At 39.4% G+C, this 24,467-nt stretch overlaps 1 protein-coding gene across 2 annotated transcripts in view; it reads left to right on the forward strand.

The window, feature by feature from the left end:
* ccser2a (coiled-coil serine-rich protein 2a) overlaps positions 1-5,419 on the forward strand; it is a 54,415-nt gene extending 48,996 nt beyond the window's left edge. The window contains exon 10 of one of the 2 annotated variants that reach the window (XM_034152384.1): positions 4,439-5,419. In XM_034152384.1, the coding sequence (XP_034008275.1) occupies positions 4,439-5,167 (729 nt within the window). In that variant the 3' untranslated portion in view covers positions 5,168-5,419. The remainder of the gene's footprint in view (positions 1-4,438) is intronic. The other variant, XM_034152385.1, reaches the window with a different exon arrangement.
* Positions 5,420-24,467: the final 19,048 nt, after the last annotated feature.

Genomic DNA, 24,467 nt, shown 5'->3' on the forward strand with positions numbered 1-24,467 from the left:
CTAACTCCATTATTGCTTAGGATGTAAACAACTAGCAACATTTTTCTGTCGACAAAAATACTTTAACTTTATTGAGAAAGACGGGACAGTTGAAACAATGACAGCACTGTCACATCAGTGAACACAGACAACAAATCTTTTGTGTTAAGCGTGTGCTGATGAGGTAGCAAGTAGAGAATGTAGGGAATGATAAATAGACGAGAGGAAAAATACACATGCGAGTGAGCAAAGAGCGAAAAAGTAAAGAAAGAAACAAAGACAAGAACCCACGCTGTGTGTATCTATTCATCCCCTTGGGGCTCAGCTTGTATCAAGAGGGAAGGTGATGCAAATGTGGCACAGGTGAATTTTCACTTAATATATCTCAGGTGTTTGTCTCGAGTTCTCTTGTATTTGAAGACTGTTTTGACAGATATGTACAGTCGAGAATTCAGTCATTAGGTTGCATGATTTCTACATTAATGAGACCAAACAGAGTCTGTACTGTAGGAGAAAAACAGTGGGAGGAATGACGAGAACATAGTAGAATATAGTTAATAGATTTAAGATGATAAACAACAGATTTGACTGCTGCTTGACCTCCCACTGAGAGCTATGGCTGTGAACAAACAAACACAGAGTTGTTGCTGCTGACAAATGTCTCCAGAATAGAAAATGGAAATTGTCAGTTCTCTTCACAAGGTTGTGCTGAATGGAGGAAGCAGAAATTGTTGCATTACATTGGTTTGTTTGTTGATCTAATGTCTGATCTTTCCTTGCAAGCATGGGCTGGAAGTTAATACTGGATTTGAAATGTTTTAACCCCAATAAGTGTCTGCTGTTTTCTCTCTTTCTCTCCTCCTGCACATCACTACCTCTCTCTCTCCCTGTCCTTCAACCCTTTCTTCTCCTTATCTCATCTCTGTCATTCAAAAGAAATAAAATCGAATCTCCCATGTTCTCTCTCTTTATACCTTTGCCTCCCCCACAATTAATGCCTGTGACAAGGAGTGGAGCACCTAGTGCAGTACTTCACTGACGTGGCGTGGTACAGTAACGTTTCTTTAACATGCAGTTGACTGGTTGCCCCCCCCCGCCTCCTGCACGCTGGGCTGTGGTTTGGCGTCATGACGCACGACTGAAGCATGCTTCTTCTAAATCTGCGTCTGCATGCTTTGGGTTGGATTTTCCGTTGTTTTAAAGTTTTTGAGCCTGTGTATCTATACTTTGGTTTTCTCTTCTTAATGAAATCTGCTGTGATTCTTTGTTTTGTGTCAAATGTTTCACTTTTAATTGACCTGGTTTTTGGTGTCTTTCCTTTTTGCCTTCTATCAAATACGTATAAACAAAACGAAATGCATGCATGGGTAAGTCTTTCTTTGTGTGGATTTCTTTGCTGTATTTGATCAATTCTAGGTGTCCGCCATGAAGGATTTAGTGGTTTGAAAGCGATACAATTTAAGAATATCCTGTGTGTTGGCACGTGAATGCATATTACTGCTTAGCAATTTCCTTTATACTTACTCCCCTATCAAAGCAGTTAAGCAAAGCAAGCTCAAGACAAATCATATTGATTATACACCCTATGCGCTCACATTATTTCTACTTCTTAAACTTGAACACAATCCAAACCAGAATTTTCACGACCACGGATATTAATGCTAATGCAAAATCTTTCTTTTAAATGGATCGCCTCCATATTGCCACTCTTATCTGCTTATGCTGCAATCACATTGTCTTACCATAGACATAACAGGGATCATTTACATAATTGACCCTACACGGCCATTTTCACAGTGAAAGAGGCTGGAGATGAGATGGTAATAGTGTGCTTGACATACAGATTCACATTGACATCTTTCTTGTTTAGAAAGAACATTTCTATTCGAGTAATAGATATCATTAGTGGGCTGAGATATTAACTTCATTGCAGTGCAGGGAAGTGCTCAAAAAGGATTGCTGCTAATTATTAGTATCTGTAGCAGACAGCTGTAGATGCCAATGATTACTGACTGTAAGCCTATAGATCCTGCATGATGCCATCACTGTCAGAGGCTTCCTCCAGATGCGCCAGCTATAAATATATGCACTCAATGCAAACCTTGTAATAAAAAATGTCATTATTTCCCTATAGCCTTACAATATGAAAATGGTCATTTCAGTCAGTATTCTTCCCAGGAACAACATTATCTAAACTGAAAAAAAGTACAAGTCCTATTAGGGCTGTGCGATTATGGAAAAAATCATAATCACGATTATTTGGGTCAATAATTGATATCACGATTATTAAATACGATTATTCATTGACTTTGAAAAAATCAATTTATTGAACTTTAAAACAAATACAAATAATAATTTGAACAGTATCTTTTTAACTGTTGATTACCCTGAACGTATAATTCAACTGAAAAACCAATACAAAAATAAATGATACATTTAAATAAATAATATCAAAATAATAAATACCAATAAACAAGATCAACAAATATTTTGGAGCGCACTTCCCCAAGCTACTAAACATATATAAATATGATAAATACAAATAAATGAGACCAAAATTATTTAGATCAAATATGTTGCAGTGCACAACCTACCTTTTTTCGATTATGTTGTTTTCGTAATTGTGGCAGGCCAAAATCGTAATTGCGATTTAAAATACGATTAATTGCACAGCTCTACGTCCTATCTATAATGATGATTTGTTCTGATTGACTTTCTTATCACCTGTAATCAGTGAAATGTTGAAATATTTGTATGTCGTTTCTGAACTATGGCGTTCAGCAGTTAAGATTTGAACTGTGTCTGAAAGGAAAATAACATATAGATAGAAAAATCTTGATAACATGGCCATGATTTGAGTGACAGACTAATCAGAGCTGTTGTGAAAAACAACATAAACACTCTCTATATAGGAGCATTTTAAATTACAGACTTTCAAAAACGAATATCAGTATTGCATTGCTTGAAAAACACACAACAACAAACAGACGCTGAGAAGTGGACAAGGGTTTTGCAAAAGGCCAGCGGAGGCATTGTGGCAGGGGACCAGGAGATGGAGCTGTGGCCTCGGACATTCACTCCCACATACAATATTAATGACTGATGGTAGAAACGAGCAGAGTAGCTTGACCTGCACAGCTATATATTCACACCCTCAGAGATCTTTATACTTTCAACTCACAGAGGGTATGTTTCTGCTAAAAGTGAGTTCAGGCTTTCATGTAGCTTTAGATGGTTCCAGGTGGATTTGGATACTTTATGTTCTGCTCAAAGGACATGGAGGCCAGTCCAGTAAAAAGCTGGCAGAAGTGCCATCGGTACGCCTTAAAGTAGCCTGTCTCGAGCTAGCAGACTAGCATAAGAAATAGTATCAAAGATTTGTATAGATGTTGAGGTCATAAACAATTCAGAAAATGTACTCGTATACAGTATAAGATATTCACATCAATATTGAATTCGTTTTTCTGATTTGAGCATCTCTGCTCTTGCTGTTGGTTGTATGGACTAATAAGCACCGTTGGCCTTCTATTCCGCTGCTTATCTGGAAATGTAATGCAGAAAAGTTGTTGTGACCAAGGTTAAAGCTATTTTATATTCCTATATATCATTCAGGCTTACCGTGTTGGTGATATCTTAAATCTTAAATGTAACATGTGCAATTGAAACCACTCCAATCCATTTTGTGCTGTTGAAACAAATACTAACTCTGCTAAGTCATAATGAGTTTCTGTCAGAGAGGTTTCACTCAACTCTTTTGAAGCCCTAGTTTGTTGTTTTGTCGCGCTGGATAATTAGCAGCTGTCTAGCACAACAACTATGGAACATAATAAGCTTCACTGAGACGGTAATTGTTACAGGGCTGTTTAAGAATGGCATTATATTGTTCAGGTGTTTATGATTTTGTGTTCATTCCCTGTGTGTCCCCTGGTGGAGGACAACACCACGGTTGGTCTACATTTCATGTGGTTAACGACTCAGCACGTTCTAACACAGGCAGCAGGCATCATAGCTCTTATATTTTGGAGTCCCTCTGCGGCAGCGATCACAGAACGAGTCAAAGACTTCAGTAGATCCCGGGCTTTCACATGGCAAGGTTATTCTCCTCAGCTTGTTTTTATCTGCTGAATCAGGGCTTCCTGTGTGACTTTGCCTCTCCCATTGGCAGTGTAGTAGTTGAGTGACTGGCAGTAGACACAGGATACGATTTTAAAGAGTAAACACATCATAAAAAGGCAGATGTTTTGATGTGCTCTTTGATTCAGAATGAATTTTGAAACAGCAAAATATTTAAAAGCTGGGAGTCCACAGGGATCACTAAAAACTGTGACATTTTCAAATCCTGCCCTTTGTGGAATATGGTCAAAACAAACCAGTTGTACCTCTTAATACCCTGACTGTTACTTGGCTATTTTATACCCATCTTCTAAACATTTTAATTTGATCTTTTCTCCTTCTACAGCCTCAAATACTTCAGCCTTTCAACCCCTGCCTCAACGAGCACCTCCACCAGGGAAGACAAGTAAAAACTCCCCCCACCGAGGGCCACAGTGACTTCACAAGGAGTAGATCAGAGGAAGAAGGAACGCACAGTGATGCTTGTCGTCCTCCTGATGACCTCATGGCAGATGTGTCTGGGCCGGCAGACCCTGACGGGCTGCCTCGTCTCCTCCGCACCCACCTACGTCCTGCAGCTCCACAGGGAGTCGCTGCCAGAGACAGTGCAGCATCAGAAGCTCAGTCTGCAGCCCAGCGTGGAGGGGGGGCACCCGCTGTGATTTCGCAGAGCTCTGTCACTCCTAAATCTGCTGGTTCCTCTAGCCCTCGCATGCTGCAGCCCCCTCGCCTTCACAAGCGCGTGTCTCTTCCCGCACTCAAGCCAGGGGGCACTGGTAGCTTCGCCTCTCTGAAGCCGGGCTGCTCTTTAGGACCCCTGGCTAACCGGACCAAGCAGCAGCCCCCTCCGTCTAGAGGCCTTCCCTGCTTTAACGCTGGACCCCAGGTTCAGTCTCTAAGTCTGTGTCGCACTTCACTGCTTCAGCCTCGCAGAGCATCAGAGCCTTTCAGTGATCTGCGGGGCTCCCACTCCAGCCTGGAGGAGCCCAATCAGGGGACACTCAGAGACCCTCGGTCAGCCAGGATCCTGATCCCTTTGAGTCGCTCAGGCCTCCCCAAGCCAAAGATTCCCTGAGGAGCCTAATCTCACCCGTCAGAACTTTAAACAGGATTCACTCTGACATTGATATTCACCCCCTACCCCCTTTAGACATTATAACAGTGTCACTGTGTTTCATTTTGGATGTCACAAGAACATACACTGAGCTCATTAACCCACATGGACCAATCAGGGACTGCCTGTGTCACTGACATTGGTTTTGTGACTGCGGCATTCACATCTACAACTCCCACATGATTGACTGATTTAAATAAAGTATGAGCAGGATCTTATCTTCCATAGTGGTATGTGACAGTTTTCAGATTCAGGGGGATTGATGAAAGAAGAAACGTCCATTTAACAAGCCTTGCGCATGCATATGAATGAATAATAGTGTTACCATTCAGAGGGGACAGCTTTAGTTTTTTATACCCGCTGGCTGTTATGAAGTTTCAAAGTTTAAGTTCACAGCTGTGCCCTTTGACACACAGGTGCATTTATTTTCAAACATGGAGGTGACATAAATGTGACCTTTTCAGTGTAATAGAAGACCCAGGGGCAGATGGAGGCAAACATATAAAGTGGTAAAAAGAAGGATAACATAAAAGCAGAAGTGGCATGGGGGCTGGTTTGAAAAACAAATTTGTCAAAGTGCTCTGGAGCTGTCACTCCCAGAAAGAAAATGTGTTTTTGTAAATGTGCCAGAGTGTATGTATGGAGGTGAGAAATGACAGACATAGAGGTGAAGTGCATACATGTTTTTATTTCAGTTGCATCCGGAGTGAACCTCTGAACTCACACCCTCTGTGTACAATGAAGATGGGAATATAGGCTTATAAAAAACAGTATCATGCTGGTGGTGGAGATAATGGTTTCATCATTTAGTTGAGAGAGCGGTGTACAAAAGCACTCGCACTTAAGTGTGCTCAGGTACGACGTAGGCTTTACTCATATTTGCGAACACACACAGTACTGAACAGTGTGAAGCAGTTATTTTAGGGCTACTTTAGAGATGGAAAACAGTGAAGAGTACCAGGAAACATTATGTATGACCTGAGTGAGGAGAAAAGCATGTAACAAAATTAATTTATTATATACGAGTCTTTGAATCCTTGTCCTAATAAAAAAAAAGAACACGCAACATTTCCAGTAATGTGAGAAAAGGGTTAGTGAAAAGGGTCAATTCAACCTTTTCTTGCATTTTTGTAATGCTTGCTTCGTTCTTGAACTGTCTCCCCTTAATGACCCACACATGTACATATCAGCTTACAGGAACTCATTAGATGTGTGAAGCTGCTGCCTTGTGTGTATACTGAATGTGAGTTTGTGTATGTGTGAGTATGAGTGTGTGTGTCTTCCTCCCCCCCCCCCCCCCCCCCCCTTGTCTCTCTCCTCTCGCTCTCTTGCACATCTCTTTGGGAACATCAAAGGTATCAGTGTGTTATTTTCAGGTAGGGAGCCTTTGGGGCTTTAGTGGTGTTTCTGTTGAAGCTTTGGAGAATTGTGTTTATCTCTCCTTTGCGGAGCCCTTTTTGCAGTCAAACGCTCTCGAAAATGTCCCCGAACGGAGAGCAGCAGTGTGTTAAAAAGGCCTTCTGACAGCAACTCAGCTCTCTTCTCTGTCACGCCGCGTGACCGCTTGGTGTACGCCTTTGGCACTGTCCGGTCTACTGCATCCAATAATGCACCCTACATAGACAGAGTGAGACAGGAAGAGAGAGAGTGACACACAGACATATCACACACATACACATCCGGACACACAAGATACATTGACGCACACACACGCACAAGAACTCTGATAAAACTCAAAGAGACACAAAACTCAGAGACACATCAGTTCACACTTCCTGGTAGCCAAACAAATGGGCCTACATGCACACACTTTGAATTCTATAGTAAAGTGCTTAAAAGTGTTGTTTGTGTTGTTTTGGTAGTTTTCACAACATGAGCTCGCCAAGTACACATTGATCCATCTGTCCACTGCAGCCAAGAAAAAGGTGGCACTCCCTGGATTACCCTGGAAATGGGTAGAGGCTGGAAATGTGGATCCATGTGACTGATAAAGCGTGTTTACCTGTTGGAACGATTCAACACTGTGCCAAACCAGCCAAGCAGTCAACACTGCAATGGGAAGCCAAGAAAAACCCATTTATTTTAATGAAAACAGAGACAGAACGTATAGAGAGGATGAGAAAGATGCACAGAGAGAGACAAGAAGACGGAGCGTGAAGAGAGAGCAAAGACTAATAGATGATCAGATGAAATAGTGAATGTGCTATGATCAGGATAAGCTGGCAGACGTTTCTGCTTGTGAATGTCTATACAATGTTGTGAAGGTTTGCGTAAGAGAGGAGAGTGACACAGAATACTTCACATGTTTGTTTGTGGGCTCCGTGGTCCGGAGAATGGCTCACTAACTGCTTAGTTATGCCAAACAGGAAATCAGTGTTTCCCGCTATATGTTTGTGCATCTGTTTGTGTGTGTATGTGCGTCTCCAAACACCTCTGGCTGCCAGTGTTTCTGTGGTGTTTGTGAGTGTGTGTGAGAGAAAGATGCGTCTGCCTACAGGCCAAAGGCAGACCCATGCCAGGGAAGCGGGGCACTGTCATCCTTCTCTCCCTGTGCTGTATTTCCTATCTCCCGATCAATGTCCCTGCTCAGTTTAGCATTCAAGACAATCAGTCTTGCTAGCTTTGCTATAACAAAACCACAACTTGGATCGATTCTAATGCAGGATCTTGATTCACTTCGTTTTGTGACTCACACATTTTTAAGCTGCATTGCACAACAGGAAAAAGCACCCAGGTTGTTCTATATTATTATTTCTTAATGGCACCAAACTCACATTATCCATCTATTATCCATTACTACAAGAACAAAACACAGAGGCATATTTGCACCTGCTATAATCTGTATTTGTGTTTCGACAACAGATCAGATGTGTGTGAAGCTGCTTTTACAAACCCACAGATAAGCACCCCCTGTACATCTCTAGGTCCCCTCTGCTTGAAAGACGATTTTAGCCTCTTTCAATGTACATCAAGGTCATTTCCAGATGGAGCAGGCAGCTGTTTCCAGTGAAAAAAAGCTCTGAAAAACCTACTGTATCCTCCCTGGCCAAAACCATACGACAGAGAGAAAAATTAAGTTACAATCGAGCTGCAGCTAGCAAAAGAAAAGCAAAGAAGAAAATTAAAAAAAACACTTTGACACAAACATGACTCCAAATTAGTGAATGAGAAGATATTACAAGCTATTGTTTGCTAACACAATGACCCTATAAACTTTATAAGGTGTCAATCTGTTGTTCTGGTTCTACAGCTGCTGTCCGCTGCTTTCAAGATGCCAAAAATAATGAGTTAATGCATGTGGGGCAGTTGTTTTGTGGCCATCTTCTACCTTCTCCTGTTGACGGTTTGAAAGTAGAGTGCTTAAACTTGCAAAAATGCCGTTGCTTATTTTTGGAGTAACTCTCTTATATTTGACTGTGTTGCATTACATTTCCCATCAGCCACAGACACAGTCCACTGCTTCAAATCTGCCACGTAGTATAGCTATTTATATCCCCATAATATGCAATGTCATTGTGTTAATCACATTCATAATACTATAAAACTACTACAGCCGTTAAGCACTGTCTCCTGTATACTGTGCAATAATGTCTTGAAGCTGATATGTAAGGGAGCGCTACACTGTTTTTTTGCAACCTTTTATGCAAATGGATAAAAAGCTAATAAAGCTTTTTAAAAATTCTAATCTTAAGCACTTTAAATGACATTAGTTGTTAATGCTGAATGAACATTGAACTGGATTTGAAGATACTTGGTTTTGAAATACATTTTGATTTCTAATATTATTTTCCTTTTCCCAGTGTGTGTCTGTTTGCAAAGATATTCTATTTTCTAAGTAGCCATGTGAGACTGCGATAAAGGTTGAACCAAAAATCTAACAAGGGTGTTTCAGCTAACCTTCTGTAAGTGGCCAAATGTCACCGTTTACCATGTTTCTTTAAAATGTTGTTTCCATCAAAATTGCTTGCATGTTAGACTAATAACCTCCAGCTGGTTTACGCAAAATGTCAAACATCAGAGCAGAATATGGTGCTGTGCCATGAAAGAGAGGCCACAGGTGAAATCCCTGTGGTGGGGTACTTCTTTGACAGTTAATGTTGTGTATTGATCCGGATCATAGACCGTTGTCAACGCTTACAAACATAAAGCTGCTGACCTCAGTTGAAGATGAGAAACCTCATTCTTACTTTTTTCCCTTGTTTTCACCGTCTACTGGTTTTGTTTCTGGAAATAAAGTATGATTGTGAAACTAATGTGGTTTGGTCTGTTTTCTTTGTGTAATTCTTTTTATAAACTAACACCTTTTTCCTATTTACACCATAGCTTGCGTGTCACTGAGGCACTTTTACGGAAATTCTGTAAGAGGTTGCTTTTAGGTCTTATAGCAAAAGGCATTGTTCATCAAGCATAACCCATCTCTATTCATTACATTATATGCAGTCTCTGTACACCTTATATAGTCGACTTACTAATGAGGTTAAAAGCTTCGGAGGCGATGGGTGGATAACAGCCTGCCAAGCGCAAGGAGTAGCGTGACACTGTCATTAACTTGGAAAGGTTGGAGATGCAAAAGGTTTCTCACTTTGAAAGGAAGCCAGGCTTTTTTTATCATAAACTGTCAAATACGTTGCAGGTTTTCACTGTGTAATGTTAGAGTGCTGCATGTTGCTACCTCTGAGAACACAAGTTTGTTAGTCATTTTATGGATAATATTGAGGAAAAGACAGTATAAAATTATACAATTGGTGCTCTTCAATTATGCAAATGTATGCTATTGAGTATTTCTAACAGCAGGGTGGTAAAATCCTTCAGTTTCCCTTTTAATTTCACCTCGAAGATCCTCTTTTACCACACATTTATATTCTGCAATGCAGCTCTTCATTAAACATTCATAATGTTTAACACCAAAGACTATTTGTTTTATTATGGCTGCACCATGAAATGAATGTATTGTTTTTATGCTACATTTGATAGTGGAAATGTCAAGCCACCACTAGAATGGTGCTGCAGGTTAATTTGATTAAATGTTGAGTTTATAATACTGTTCAACATGTATATAGTTATGGACATGTGTAGATGTCTTTAATTGTTTTGCATTGGAAAAAAAAGTCTATATGGTGATTATATATAAGTTATATAAGTTATTTGAATTTCTCTCTCTCTCTCTCTCTCTCTCTCTCTCTCTCTCTCTCTCTCTCTCTCTCTCTCTCTCTCTCTCTCTCTCTCTCTCTCTCTCTCTCTCTCTCTCTCTCTCTCTCTCTCGCCACTTAATTGGGCAGCCAATCAGTTAGGAGATTTTGAGATGAGCACATTTTCAAAATGGCGGCCTACTGAATAATTACTTTTCCTAAATAACTTGTTTACTCTGCTGCCATGCTCCTTTAGCTTACTTTGTTACTAACAATGCTGCAGAAAACTGTTGCTTCAATTAATTAATATTCATATACACCCGCTCGCGTTAACATGCACTTTCAGGAGAATTTGTTGACACATTGTGAATTTGGTGCTGTTGGTTAGCCTTTAATCAACCCAGCTGTGCCCTCAAACGCAACTTCAACCCGGAAACGGAGTTTTCTCTGGATATTGTCGGCAGCCTGGGACCAAAATGTCTTTCTTCGGTCTTCAAGGTAAGTCTCTGCGGTTTGTGCTTCCTGCATATTGTGTTTGGCTGTGTGCTGCTACGAGGCTGCTGGCTGTATTGTTCTGTGAAGGCTGGCAGTTATCTTTTACCATCTTGCAGTTGGATTGTTATGACTTATGATTTAACTTCTTGTACTGGCTGAATCTTTCGTTGTTTGTTGTATTTTTATACTGTTATTTTGTTTATTTGCTTAGAGATGAAACAGTCATGATTTGGGCCTTATAAGGGGTTATGGGCTGAACAGGATTGAAGAAATACGTAATTTTTTGATATTGTTGTTGTTGTTGTTGGATTTTCCCCTGTCTCACTGCAAAATAATAATGTAAATTAGCTTTAGATATGTAAATATTATTTATATCATGCAAACAGCCTAATGACTTGGTTATTCCTCTCTTTAATGATATATTATATAATATCATCATGGACATTTTCAAAATCAAAGGGTTGTTTGTCAGAGCTTGCTTTGCTGTTCTTCATATCAAATAAACACTTTTTCTTTTGAGCTCCTTTTTATGTTTACCACTGCTGCTGCACCCGTTGCCAACCTTAAGCTCACAGTCTGCACTGAACAGTATTTTACTTATGACTTCCTTAAAAATGTCTTGGCATTATCTATAACCCTAAGCATACACGTCCTTTAATTACAAATATATTCCATTATGTTTCGGGGGCAAATAATCCCACATGTCAGTCTGAAGGTAGACATTTCCTGCTGCTAATCTCTTAAACCTTTCGTGATGCAGTGTTTGTCTGCTGAGGCTAGAACAGCAATCAATTCCAGATGTTGTAATTTACATAAATGTATTTGGAAAGATGTGTACTTACATGATAGCAGTATGCACGCGTAGTGAGTTAAGTGAGCGATACTGTAAAGACACAAATATTCTGTCTTTGATATTCAGATAGCAGGGTTGAGTTATTTATGATTTTCTTAGGATTTTGCCCCAGGAAATAGCGGGCGCAGCAAGCCTTTCAGATCCCCAAACACACGTAGTCTCATGATCAATTGAGTTAGATGACATCCTAAACAGTAACCACACTTTCTAAGAATAGCTTTGCCATTGTGAAATTGCCTCGGCTCTTTTCCACCAAAGGTCAATGTTTTATCTAAACTTTTATGATGTTCGTTGTAGTCTTTGTTTCAGACAAGGTGGCTCACATCTGCTCCATAAAACTCATGAAAACCTGACTGTTGTGTTGAGTGGATGAAAAACAAGGGTGTTTCTGCACTATACTTTGATGTGGGTGCTTTAAAAAGTTTGCAAAAGTCCCTCTGACTGTACACAGTGTGGCGAGTGGTGCATAAAAGGTAAACAGGACATTGTTAATGATAATTGTACAGTATGTGATTTTAATCCCTGGTGTGTTGTAGCAGGGTTAATGCAGGCGCTGGGCAAGGCTTAATGAGGAGTTTCATAGTGTACTTGATTGTGTTGCAGCAGAACGTCTTTGTTAAGGCCAAAGCTTACAGCTGGTAGTCTGCATTGTAATTTTTAACGGGGTTAGTGCAATAATATAGTACATTGTGTGTATACCAGTATGTCACAGGATCCAGTGTTCCTCATTAACTCTCCTTGTTGGATGCAGGCCGCTTTTTCTGCACTAAGAAGTGTGTGGGAGGTAGCTGTATTATGTTAAATTCAACTTTTTTTTTACATTTATTCTTCATTCGTTAGATTTTAATTGTGTTTGATAATTTTTTCTGAACAATTTCTACAGTTAATATGATGAAAAAAGTGTCATTACGTGAGTGTTATTCCACTGAGTTGTCACTATGTCATTTTTTTTATCTCGGAAAGATGGATACCAGATGTTAGTGCCAGCCGATTATTTTAAGAAGAATCTGTATTTTTTAGGTCCTTCTTTTAATCCACCTTTCGGTTACTTGAAAAGTTAAACCTGCTGTGAAAACGTGGAGGAGAGTTTATTTAACAGAAAGGCAGTTACAAAGACTCAGAGAGACTTTTGTGTATTTTACCTGTCATGTTTTCAGACAGAGCCCTCTGCCACCAGGGTACCTGGACACTTCTCTTGAAGGAGAAATGCCAGCCTTGTTCTCTTCCTCCGGCAATGCTTTCAAATATTCACAAACGCTGCAGGCTAAATGGCATAACTTGAGTGTAGACGGAGTTTTTAGGGATGAAAACACAACATTGGTGTGTGTTGCTGTGGGATGGCAGTGGAACATGAGCTTAATTGGTTCCCCTGACAGCTGTTTGACTTCTACCTGCTCTAGGAAAGGACCCTCTCACTCTGACGCGTTCATTTACACACAGATGCTCATTGCTATGCATAGCTGTCCTGATCAGTTTGAATTATACAGTGGTGATCCGCTTTTTTAATGACCTACAGATCACCTGTCTACCAGTTCAGAGTCTCTGCTGTCAGGGGCATTTGTTGGCTTGGCAAGATGTCAAAAAAATAAAAAAATAGACTAATTATTTAGACTTTGTATTGTTGGTTCAATGTGAAGGCCAGGGCCTGCAAATAACATATTTTAGTTTGTACTTGTGACGGAATTTAAATATTCTTTTCAAGAAAAGTTTTTTTTCAATTTTATGTCAGTTTTGCATTTATAAGGTATAAACCCAACGAGCACTTACAACAAATTAAGAGTGAAGGAGATTGCGGGATGACAGGCAATATATATCTGTCTGTTAGTGTTCATCTTTTGGCCTGTTGCACAGATGGTGTGGTCTCTTTTAAGCTCTGATAAATGTGTCATGTTAATTAAAAAATATATTCTCTTGTCAAAGTGCTGAGTGCCAGTTCTCTTATATTTTACAGGTCTGGCACTTTGTTGCCAAAAGCTTGTAATTGGCATTTAAACTAACCCGTCAACAGCAATGCTGGTGTCTATTATTATGTTACTTAAACCTACAATAACACTTTTTTGTGCATTTCTTTTTACTTACTCAAACCCTCCATTGCTTCAGAAAGGTAATATGGAGAGACCTTTTCTCACTTCGGCTTAGCACTTTTTGCAGGGCCACAGGCTGCCCTTTTATTGGAAGTATGGAGTCTTATTCTGTTAAGCATGATTATTTCTTTCTCATATTAGATTTTGTGCACTCATAAATCATCATTATGTCCATGTAAGTGGACACATTTGGATTTCTGGTAGTTGGTGTTCTGGTAATGGGTAGCCTATTCTACAGTATATTAGACCTTTCCACTCAGGAGGGATGCGGATGAGAGAAAAACAGATGGCTGGAGGACTGTCTGGACAGAATAAAGTCAGACAAATCGGTCCGGCAGACTCTTAAAACTCTGCTGTTTACCACTATTACTTCATAGAATAAAGGGCATAGAAAGGGGAAAGTGCATAGAGCTGCCCCTGTCTTATAAGAATACATGTCACTCACATTTCTTGTTCATAACAACTACTTTTTGATAAAATAGGACAAAACTTTGTGTAACTATTTTACCTTTATAAAAAATGGCTTCAATAATACCATCCCCAGGGAGACGTGCGTATGTCCTTACGTCACTATGTTGATTTGGTGAGTCTGAATCATATCTTATGCAACAATGTTTACTGGTTTTCCCTCTGGTGATTTTGTTGATGACTTCAAGACTTGTGATGGACAAAACTTTACTGCTTGCTAAGTAGCACTTACAGCTAACTGCTTCTAACTGAACTAGTCTGCTGTTTTCTCAAAGCCTTGCTGCCATCACTATGAATGCTGGCGGGGAGCTGCGCTAAATCACAAAATACAGACAACATTATTTTGCTTCAAATTAATTCAACAACATTGATCCGTCAACATATTTAAAAAAGATAATTTAATCATGTTTTTTTCCATTTCTTAAAACCTTGCTTCGAACTGTCAATCCAGCATTTCTTTAAAAAGTTCTTGCTACAAACTGCACTTTTACTTATACAGTAACTGAAAAAAATGTCAATGGAAGGCAAAGTTCCAGCTCTTGTGTCATGATCTCATCGAGTAAAAACAGGCCGGTACAAAGAAAAACAACAGAAAAACTAAGCAAGCAAGCAATACAACTTTGAGTGCTGAGTCAGAAACTGCTCTTGTGGCCTTCAGTTACAAAGAGCGTGTCAGAAAGCTAAGAAGGATAAAACAAACCCATTGAAGGTTTGAGTGCATCTGAGATGAGTGTCGACATCCAGGGTAGAACCGACAAAAGGCCGAATTCTCTGTTCATTTTTAGAGCTTGATGCTGCTTTCACTTTACAACTAAGATCTTCTTCTCTGCAGGTAGTGCCGGGTCGAACAGTGATCATCACAATGGATATTCTTTGCTAATTTATGAACACCAATCTCTGATGGATATCCGTCACTTCCCTTGAACTGTGCATCACAGCATGCACTGAGGACTTCCTGTCAAAACAACATGCCGTCACTATGATGAACGCAGCGTGTTCGAGGGTGTCATTTCCCGCTGCTGCCATGGCTGAAAAATGGTGAAAGATTGATAATCAAAATCTGCAGTCTTTGGTCTACTCACAGCTATGTAAGAGACTCCTGCTGCTCATTTATATATTTCTTAGAATGAAATAGTATTGTGACAGTGAACCTAGCATTAGGGCTATTAAGGATTTCAAAGACAATATCATCAATGAATAGCTTTTATCTGTTTTTGAAGATGGTAATTACGTTTCAAAGCTCTTTAGGTCAAGCAGACGGTGAGTATTTTTGTAAAAGCTTTTCTGAGGTTAAGTTTCATTTAATGGTGGCTACAAAAAGCCTTTTCTTTAGTTACAAGATATCATTTAGGCTATGAACTGACTAATTAAAGTTAAATCAGCATTTCTATTAGAAAACTGGCATCAAAAGTGGTGCCAACAACCCAGCACACACACCCTCAGATTACAGAGTGACACTAACAACATGAGGGCAAAACATAAAAAGCCAGACTGTATAATCACATCTATGGGGGCCAGCTTAAACTGCACATTTTACACAATCATGCCAAAGAACATCTGATATGAATATACCACTGTCGCAGTCTCTATGCAGTTTACAGGGTGATTAAATGAGTCATCAATCAAACACTTCAATACAGCATAACATTGTTTGCCAGTATGAGATGAATTCATTTGCTTAGATTAAAAATCCAGCTCATATCATAGATGTTTAGTCATTTTTTAATGCAGAGCACATCCTGCTTGCTTTCTAATGTTAAGCTCCTGAAGCCTTGGGAAATGAGATAAAGAAGAGATGACGCCTTCCTCTTTAAAAATGGCTTCACAGTTTTTCTTTGTAGGGGGATTTCTTATATCGAGGAGGAAGGCTCTCTCTAAATGTCCTTTCAGATATTTTTACACTTAGTGGCAGTGATAAATCTCAGTAATGTCTGTCTGTGTGGGTCAAACAGTCTGAGAGTCTATGGAGCATGAACCCTGCAGGACTGCTTTACCACTGAATATCACCCATTTAAGATGAGGAAATATGACGTTCATGTTCACTTTAGTCTTTGATAAGAGAAGTGATGGAGGGAAATATCTTCTGGTTTTGGCAGGATTGTGCTATTGAAGAGATGAATCTGCACTTGGTTACCATCTAACAGTCACATCAAGGGAAGACACCAATGCCAGAATGACTGAATTCAGAGAGAAGCAAACTCTTCATGTATTTTTGCGAGTTGGCTTAATTTGAATTTATTAGGGATGTTGCAGTTTAAGATAGTTTGAACTCAAAACAGAGAAATTGATTTGCTGTTGATATTTGTCCTACTCTTTCCATAGTTGTTCTTTTACATTAAAGCTTTCAGTATCATAGAAATACAATAAATACGCATTACACAATACACACAACATGCAACCAATAAAAACAGCTATACATCTTGCGAATTACAGTACATTTTCAAATAATTAAATTAATACATTTGAAAAAAGGCCTACAACACGATATTTAAAACGTTGGCTCCTACCATGCTCCTCACTACACGGTCATTGTCTTGTATTTTTGTACAAAAAGGCTCTGGGTCTAGACTGTTAATACATCTGAAGCCTTTTAATAGAGTAAAAGATTAAATTACTTATCGTTCTTGCATAAATGTGAGTGGGATTAACTATTTATTTCATTCGCTTAAAAAAATCAGTCAAAGTAAAATAGTTTTTTGTTAAAAATCAACGTATTTCAAGCAATTATCACCCTTTTGTTAGCAATTTCTAAATGTTAAAATGTGATACGAATACATTTCATTGAAAGAAACGGTGACAATGATTATAAATGCATTTATTGAATTACATTTTTAAGTAAAAATGTGAAATAAGCAGCGGTCATGCGAGAGAAAAACAGTTTGTCTCCATTCATTGATTTTTGTCAATATACTATATGTCAGCCTTGACAGGGGGATGTCAGCAGATTGCATCGCTGACAAAGATTAGGTGTTTCTGTCAAAGTTATAGAGTGTATGTTTGTCTTATCTGTTGGCACCTTCAAAATAAATACATCAACTGGATACTCCCTGCTGAGAAGTTGCTTTAAAACAGCACACTGTGTAGGATTGATCACAGGAAGCGCACTCAGTGGCAGAGCAGATGGGGGAATTACTGGCTGAGAAACAAAAAAAACTGCCACCTAGTAAGCACCACTCCATCGCTGAACACTAAACAAGCCTCTCTTCTGTTGTTTTGTTTCCCCACACTGCTGATACATACATATATATGTAACAGTTGTAAATATACAGTGGTGTTTTTTTGTAAATCAGTTAGTATAATCACACAAATTCTGTGTTTTATATTGAATAATTCTGTGTTCTTCATTTGTTGAACGTTCAATACCTGACAAGGTCTGAGATCAGTGGGCGGAACCTCCGAAATGTAGTCACTGTACTCAGAAGATAATTTTAGTTTGGACGTCTCCCTTGATATTGTGTCCCTCACGTTTCCTCTTCCCTTTTTGTGAATGTTTCATGTGAGAAGAGTCGGTGTGAGGAGGAAAACAATTGAATGACGACTGATTTGTTGTATATTGTCAGTGAATAAAAGGAGATCGCCTCGACTGTATGCTGGCTCGGGTCTCATCCATCAACAACGCAGACACCGCTTATCGACACCGTACATACATACATGTTACCAGCTACCCTACCTTTTTTTTCACCTTGTCAGACTGTGTGGAGAAACCTACTGTAGCGTAACGATGGTTTGAGTACTTTGCCAGCTGGATATTGGTCGTGGGAAGATTTTGTTCCCTGAATAGCGTCACAGCTGTGAAGCAGTGCGGTCTTCTTTCAATCGGTAGTTTGAGGGTTCGTTCCCTTACAGTCAACATGTCAATGTATGTTCGGGCAAGATACATGACCAACCGAGTGTGAATGTTAGCTTCCTTCCTTCACCCCTTGACACCCCTATCATACGATGGGTGGGGTGTGAATGGGTAAATTATGACTTGTGTTTTGAGGGGGGTTGTAAAGACTGGATAAAGCACAATATAAATGCAGTCCATCCATTTCACCATTTACAAGCTTTGCTATAGTTGCAGTCATTGGACAGATGGGGATTCGCTATATATGTGCCCGCAGGAATAGAGATAAAGCCCCCATCATTACATAACATATATCATGCTTTATCGTTACATTTAGCCTTAAATCTTTTGAATAATTGTGCCCTCCACTCATCTGGATGCAACATGACTTGACAAGTAAACAAAGAAAGAACAGAAAATAAAGAAACTATTTATAATCCACTTGAAAACTAAATGCAACAAACATGTGTTTACATACCAGACCGACAAATAAACACCTGGCAAAGTACATGGCTTCTGTGTTGGTCCCTGCTGCAATAAATGCCTCCAGAAGCATCAACGCAGAGATAATCTTCATTCACATTACATTGAAGGCAAAAATAAATAAATCCGACCTTGAAACTTTGGATAAATCGGCACATGTCTCCAGACACTTTTCTTTTTCTGCATTTTAAATCCTTTTTTGGACATCCCCCCTCTATCTTTCTCTCTTCGTCTGCCCCGGCTCAGTTGGAGGGATCGGGAGTAGATTCATGTCCCAGGGAGAGTATTTGTCAGTAACAGATCAGCCGATGCTGCTGCGGTGGCAGGTATCTCCATCACCTCCGTGGGGCCTTACCTCCGATGCATTGATCAACTCCCTGTGTCTGGCTAAATGGGGTTTGGAAACACATCTGTTGCCTGAGAGACCCTCGAACAACTGGGGACGCGTTGGAGATCTATACTTAAAGCTCTGCGGAGACTTGGCCTATGGTCGAAATCGGTGTAATTGTTTCATTTCAAGCCTTGAGGCTCACAGAGCAACATCGGCCCACAAAGGTATAGGGCGCGTCTAAAAAAAAAAAATAAATAAATAAAAAAGGGTAAGAAATCAGAAACCTGTGATTCTCGAAAGAAATGGTGTGATACGCACCGTCCTTCTCTGTCTGCTGAACTCTGGATGTCATGGCATAACTCTCTCCTATCGCACAACACATAATAGACTTGTCCTATATTTAGGACACTGTCATGTCAGCCCTGGCATACACTAACACACTCCGACACCGACTCTATAGCACTCCTATATTCTCCTGAGTGAGACCAGAAAACAAGGTGTTGTTTGATGGACAGACACAATCACAGTTATTTCTTGCCACTACACATCTGTCAGTCGCCTCAGCGTATTGTTTGAAGACTAGCTTTGCTGGAAGAGTAAAGGTATATTTATTTGGTCTTGTGATATTGCTTTGAGTCTCCTTAAGGCCTTTGATCCATCCACGTCATGTTTGCACACAACTTATTTCTGGGTTGCTGAGTCACATTTGACACTAACTTAAAAATCCACCTCTTCACTTAAAACATATATCCAATGAGTTGCAGACATGGGGGAAGAAATGATGAAAATAAAGATACAAAAACACACGGTTGAAAATCAAAAGGCTCTTAAGATCAAAAGGTTTTCACACAGAATTATTCTGAAAAGCAATGATGTTAAGCTTCATCAAAGCTACCCTCATTACCTGGCAGGTGCAAACACTTACCTAACTGCAGCCCCCTAATGCGAAGGATCGAACAGGATCTACCAGGGCCAAACAGATCGATGTGAGCCATTCCAGGCATGCTAAACTGGGCTTTGGCTGTAATAAAACTCTGCCTCCTTGGAGCCCAACACATAATGCAGAAAGATAGAGATGAAGCAGATGACTCTTTGCATGAGCCAGCATAGTAAACACTCACTCTTTAATGGCCTGGAGTTGCACACCGAGACTTTAAGAGTTCATACATCCTTGAACACATTTTTTTTGAATATATGTTTCAGGCATGCGGACATTGGCAGTGTATATGAACATGTCTTTTTAAAGGGGAGACCTTTTCTGACCCTTGTTCATTGAGCTTTGTAAGAGCTGCTCATTGATATTCCTTACAAAGAGATAATGTTGTGGCAGTAAACCTAGCATCAGGGTTATTAATGCTGTTACAAAGGCAAATTCACTGAGTTAAATATTTGATAAAAAAATCAATGAATAGCTTATTTATCTGTTTTTGCAGATGGTAATTAATTATATGTTTTGGCAAATAGATAGGCTCTATATGAAACTCTTTTCTGAAGTTAAGTTATTTAATGGTGGCAACAACATTAAACAATCTTTTCCTTGAGAAGCAAGATTTAATTAGGCTTGAGCAGTTTGCCAATAAGGTCAAATATCAACGTTTGTAGGGATTATCAAGGATAGTTTTTTCTTATGATATGAAGGCATATTTAACTAACTTACTATTATAAGACGTGTATTTTAAGTCCTTTTATCTTATCCTCAGTATAAACCAACTTGCTGGCTATTTTCCTGGATCTATCACTCCACATCTCCATATGCCTGTAAACAAAAACTTAGCTCGGCACTCCATAAGAGGATTTTACATTATGGATATGAACTGGATTTGATAATAACTGTTGTATGCTGATAGTTGCACTAAGCACAGAGGTGTAGATAGAATGAATAGTTGGATAGTGGAGACATTTTTCTTTAAAATATTTGACATATTTAATGTTTGGATAACTGTCTTGCTTACAAATCATAAGAAATATGATTAAAACAGTGAGTGAGACTGTGTGTGGGAATTCTTATAAATAAGTTTTAGATTGCACCTTTCCTTCACTCTTTTATGAATGTTTATTCGTGTAACTTTAAGATGAGTGCTGTAAATTGCTCAGATATGTGATTGTTTTAAAACTCAGACAGACGCTCAAAGATGCAGGTAATACCCATATAAATAGTGATTACGATAAGCTTGCAGGTTGGCTGTGTAACGTCTTTAGGTTCATCTTTGGCATCAGGTTAAAACTCACAATATCACTGACCCAATACAAAACAAGACGACGTAAATGTTGATATTTGACTGACTTCTCTGACGTAACCGCCCCCCTCTTCCCCACAACACTTCTCCACCTCCAACTCCTGCCAAACGTAGGTGATCCAATAACCTTTCCAAGATCTTGAGCAGCCTCAATGTGATTTATGGAAACCATCGCTGTGGTCTAGGCCAAGAGAGTGTGGCTGTTGGACTTCTTCTGGATTAGTTTTAGAAAAGTCATACATCACATTCAGTTTTCACTTATTCTGAGAGTCTTGACTTGAAGGCCAAGCTTTATTGGACAGCTGGATGTCCTCTGGTGTGACAGACAGACGTCACAAACACCCCGGTAAATGTAGTCACTTGTCACCTCAATGCATTTCTTCTATAACACTCCATGAATATATCAGAGCATTAGCATGTGCCTTGCTTTTCAATGAATACCAAATTGAGAATTCAACTTGAGGTACAAAAAGCTGAGATTGGTTCCAGGGGAAATAGCTGTAATTTGTGATATTCAGTTGCTCCTGGTTGCTGTTTCACCCCAGATAGCCTATTTAGGATTTGAAGCAGACTTTCTCAGTCGTCACATTGGCCTTCGCCTACCACATTTTTGTCAATTACCCAGCAATAGTCTCGGACACATTGGAAAGGTTGGGGTGATGTAGATTGACGCTTGGTGTAAAGTGCTCTCACAGAAATGGCAGTGAGGTAGAAAAGTGTCAACTCGATCAGGCAGCAGAGGAAATCCCTATCAAGTCCTCTTAAGAGTTTTCGACATCGTCCTCGTCTGCATGTCAAGTGACAGAGGACTCAGTCAGCCATACTGAGTCACTGATATGACCTCCGCCGTTTAGGTCAACGTGACTCAGCACCTGTGTCTCTCTACTTCAGCTTCTATCTTTCTCTGTCTTTCTTTGTCATTCCCTGGGCGGCAAGATTCACAATGCAGAAGATGATGTTTTGACATTTATAAATGAGTTTGGCGGCAGTAGAAGAGTTTGGGATCCAACTAAATGTCCCTTGTGGTGAGGTGCTGAGATGAGAGGATACGTTTTAAATAGTCTTTTCAAAGCAGAAATGTCAAACGTTTTCTAGTTAATTTGTTAAATGTAAGGATTTTCTGTTCGTTCTGTTTTATTTTAAACATTGGATATCTCTGAGTTTAGACTGTTCATCAGACAAAAAAAGGTAATTGAATGCCTCACCTTGGACTCTTCTTGTTTTCTGACATTTTGTAGACTAGATGATTAATTGGGCAATCGAGAAAATAATTGTAAGATTAATTGACGGTGAAAATAATTAATTGGTTGTTAGCTTCAGGTTGCAGCCCTAATTCAATGCATGAGAGTGTACTGTTGGTATGTGTAAATTAAAGATTCTGATACAGATTTTTCACCACGCTTGCTCTGTTGCTCTAAATTACTTTTATCATTTCACTGGCTACCATTTAAATTTAGGATCAGTATGAGCAAGCTTGACTTACAGTGTATATTCAACAATAAAAGGGACAGAAAATAGACTTACATTGAGTGACTTTGTATAGTATTTGAGTGAATACACACTCAAATCATATTACTTTTTCCAACAGGAACATATTTAACCTTTAAAAAATCCCTTGCAAAAATGTAACATTTCAAAGATTACTTTATTACTATAAGTGCTTTGTATATATATTTGGATATCTTTGGTTGCTCACTAAATAATTGGACATGTTTTATAGCTTTGATAAAAGATGAGACCAATTTGATCATTTATTCTCTTAACAAAAATGTTCTTTTTGTGTTGGAATATTTTTAATTGGGAAATGTATGTTATGCGATTAAGTATAAAATCGGCAATTGACGATCAGCCAAAAAAAAGAAGGATTTAAAAAATGTAGTGATCTTTGACTAATCATTATTTATCGATGCCGGACATTTTGCTGCATTTTTACATTTTAAATCATTGTGGGCTTTAGAGCTGAACGTTCAGGCGATGGACAGATCAGTAATGTAAACCCAAAATACAGGACTAAGAAAAAAGCGAATTATTCACTTTGAGAAGTTGGAGTCTGTGTTTTGAGCTGCAGATAAAATAAAAAGACGTCCTCTTGAATTCTAGGAACCTATTATTGACATTGTTACGTTTCCTGACATTTTAGACATCAGACAGTTAATTAAAGACATTTTTGAATAATTGATAAAACACCTATAGGTTTCAGGCTTTGTAATTTCAGTGTCTTTAAGTTGATGGAGAAGTTGGTAGCTGTAACATATGCTTTTAACAGTGTCAAAGTCAGAAGCCTTACTCTTTGTCTTAATGACTTATTGTCTGTTCACTGCACATTGGATTTATTCATTGGTTGTCCACTTTCCCCTCACTTCCTGTTGTCTTCCCCCCGGCTCTCACTGTGACTGTTTGTGTGAAGTCGGTGCAGCCGGTGTAACAGCATTGGGGGAAAAGAAAAAGGTTACCTGTCGACTGAAGCCCTTTAATACGGTTTGTGCTCCTGAGTTTTTCCTGTTTGTGTATGTACTCTAAGTGCAAGCGTGTGGAGGAACAGTGGCACTGTAAACTGATGCAGAGAGACGAGGCGAAGTTCTCTCCCTGAAATATTTATCAGTGCAGACTTGGGAGCGACTTCTCCCTAACTTTCACAAACAGCCACTTCCGCAAAGGGCATAGGGGCGATGTAGCAGCCGCTTGTGCATTAAATGATGTCTTCTGATCCAGCAACTCTTTCTTCTGTCGTCATAACGTTTTTTTTGCAAATGATTTGTCCGGACAGAGAAAGTGCAACTCCAAAAGGGGAAGGGACACTGAAATGCACAGTGAAAACGCTCAACTTAACTTCTGTTGCTTCACAGTAATGTGAGCAAGTACCATGCTTGATTGGAGGGAACAGCTTATTATTGTTTTAGCTCTCACCTCAGTGTTCACAGTGCCTGTCTCCAAAACCTTGAGGTAATTACTTCACCTGAAGAAGCAATTCACAGAGTAGCTTTTATTTTCTACACTAGCGTTCGACAAACTAAGAAATGCTGCTGGTGACTAAGACCTGATTGTTGCAGCTCTAATCTTTTCCCATAGAGCGGTGCGTTACAAAGCCCTAAAACCAGAGAAAGACTTAGCATTTTACCTCTTCCGATTCCCTTGTCTCGAAGACCATTGTTTTTTTTTTATATGTTTGTGGTCAGAAGTCTAAATTAGGGTCTGTGGTTAACACAAGCTTACACGATTTTCCCGTTTTGTTCTACGACATAAAATACGCCAGTAATTACCCCACTTTTAAATATCCGATCTTTGAATTGTCATACAAATTGCTGTTTTCTATAAGTGACAATCACGCCGACACGAGTCTGCCCTTAGCTGAGGT

Source organism: Trematomus bernacchii, unplaced genomic scaffold (genome assembly GCF_902827165.1).
Source record: "Trematomus bernacchii unplaced genomic scaffold, fTreBer1.1, whole genome shotgun sequence".
Classification (NCBI taxonomy): Eukaryota; Metazoa; Chordata; class Actinopteri; order Perciformes; family Nototheniidae; genus Trematomus; species Trematomus bernacchii.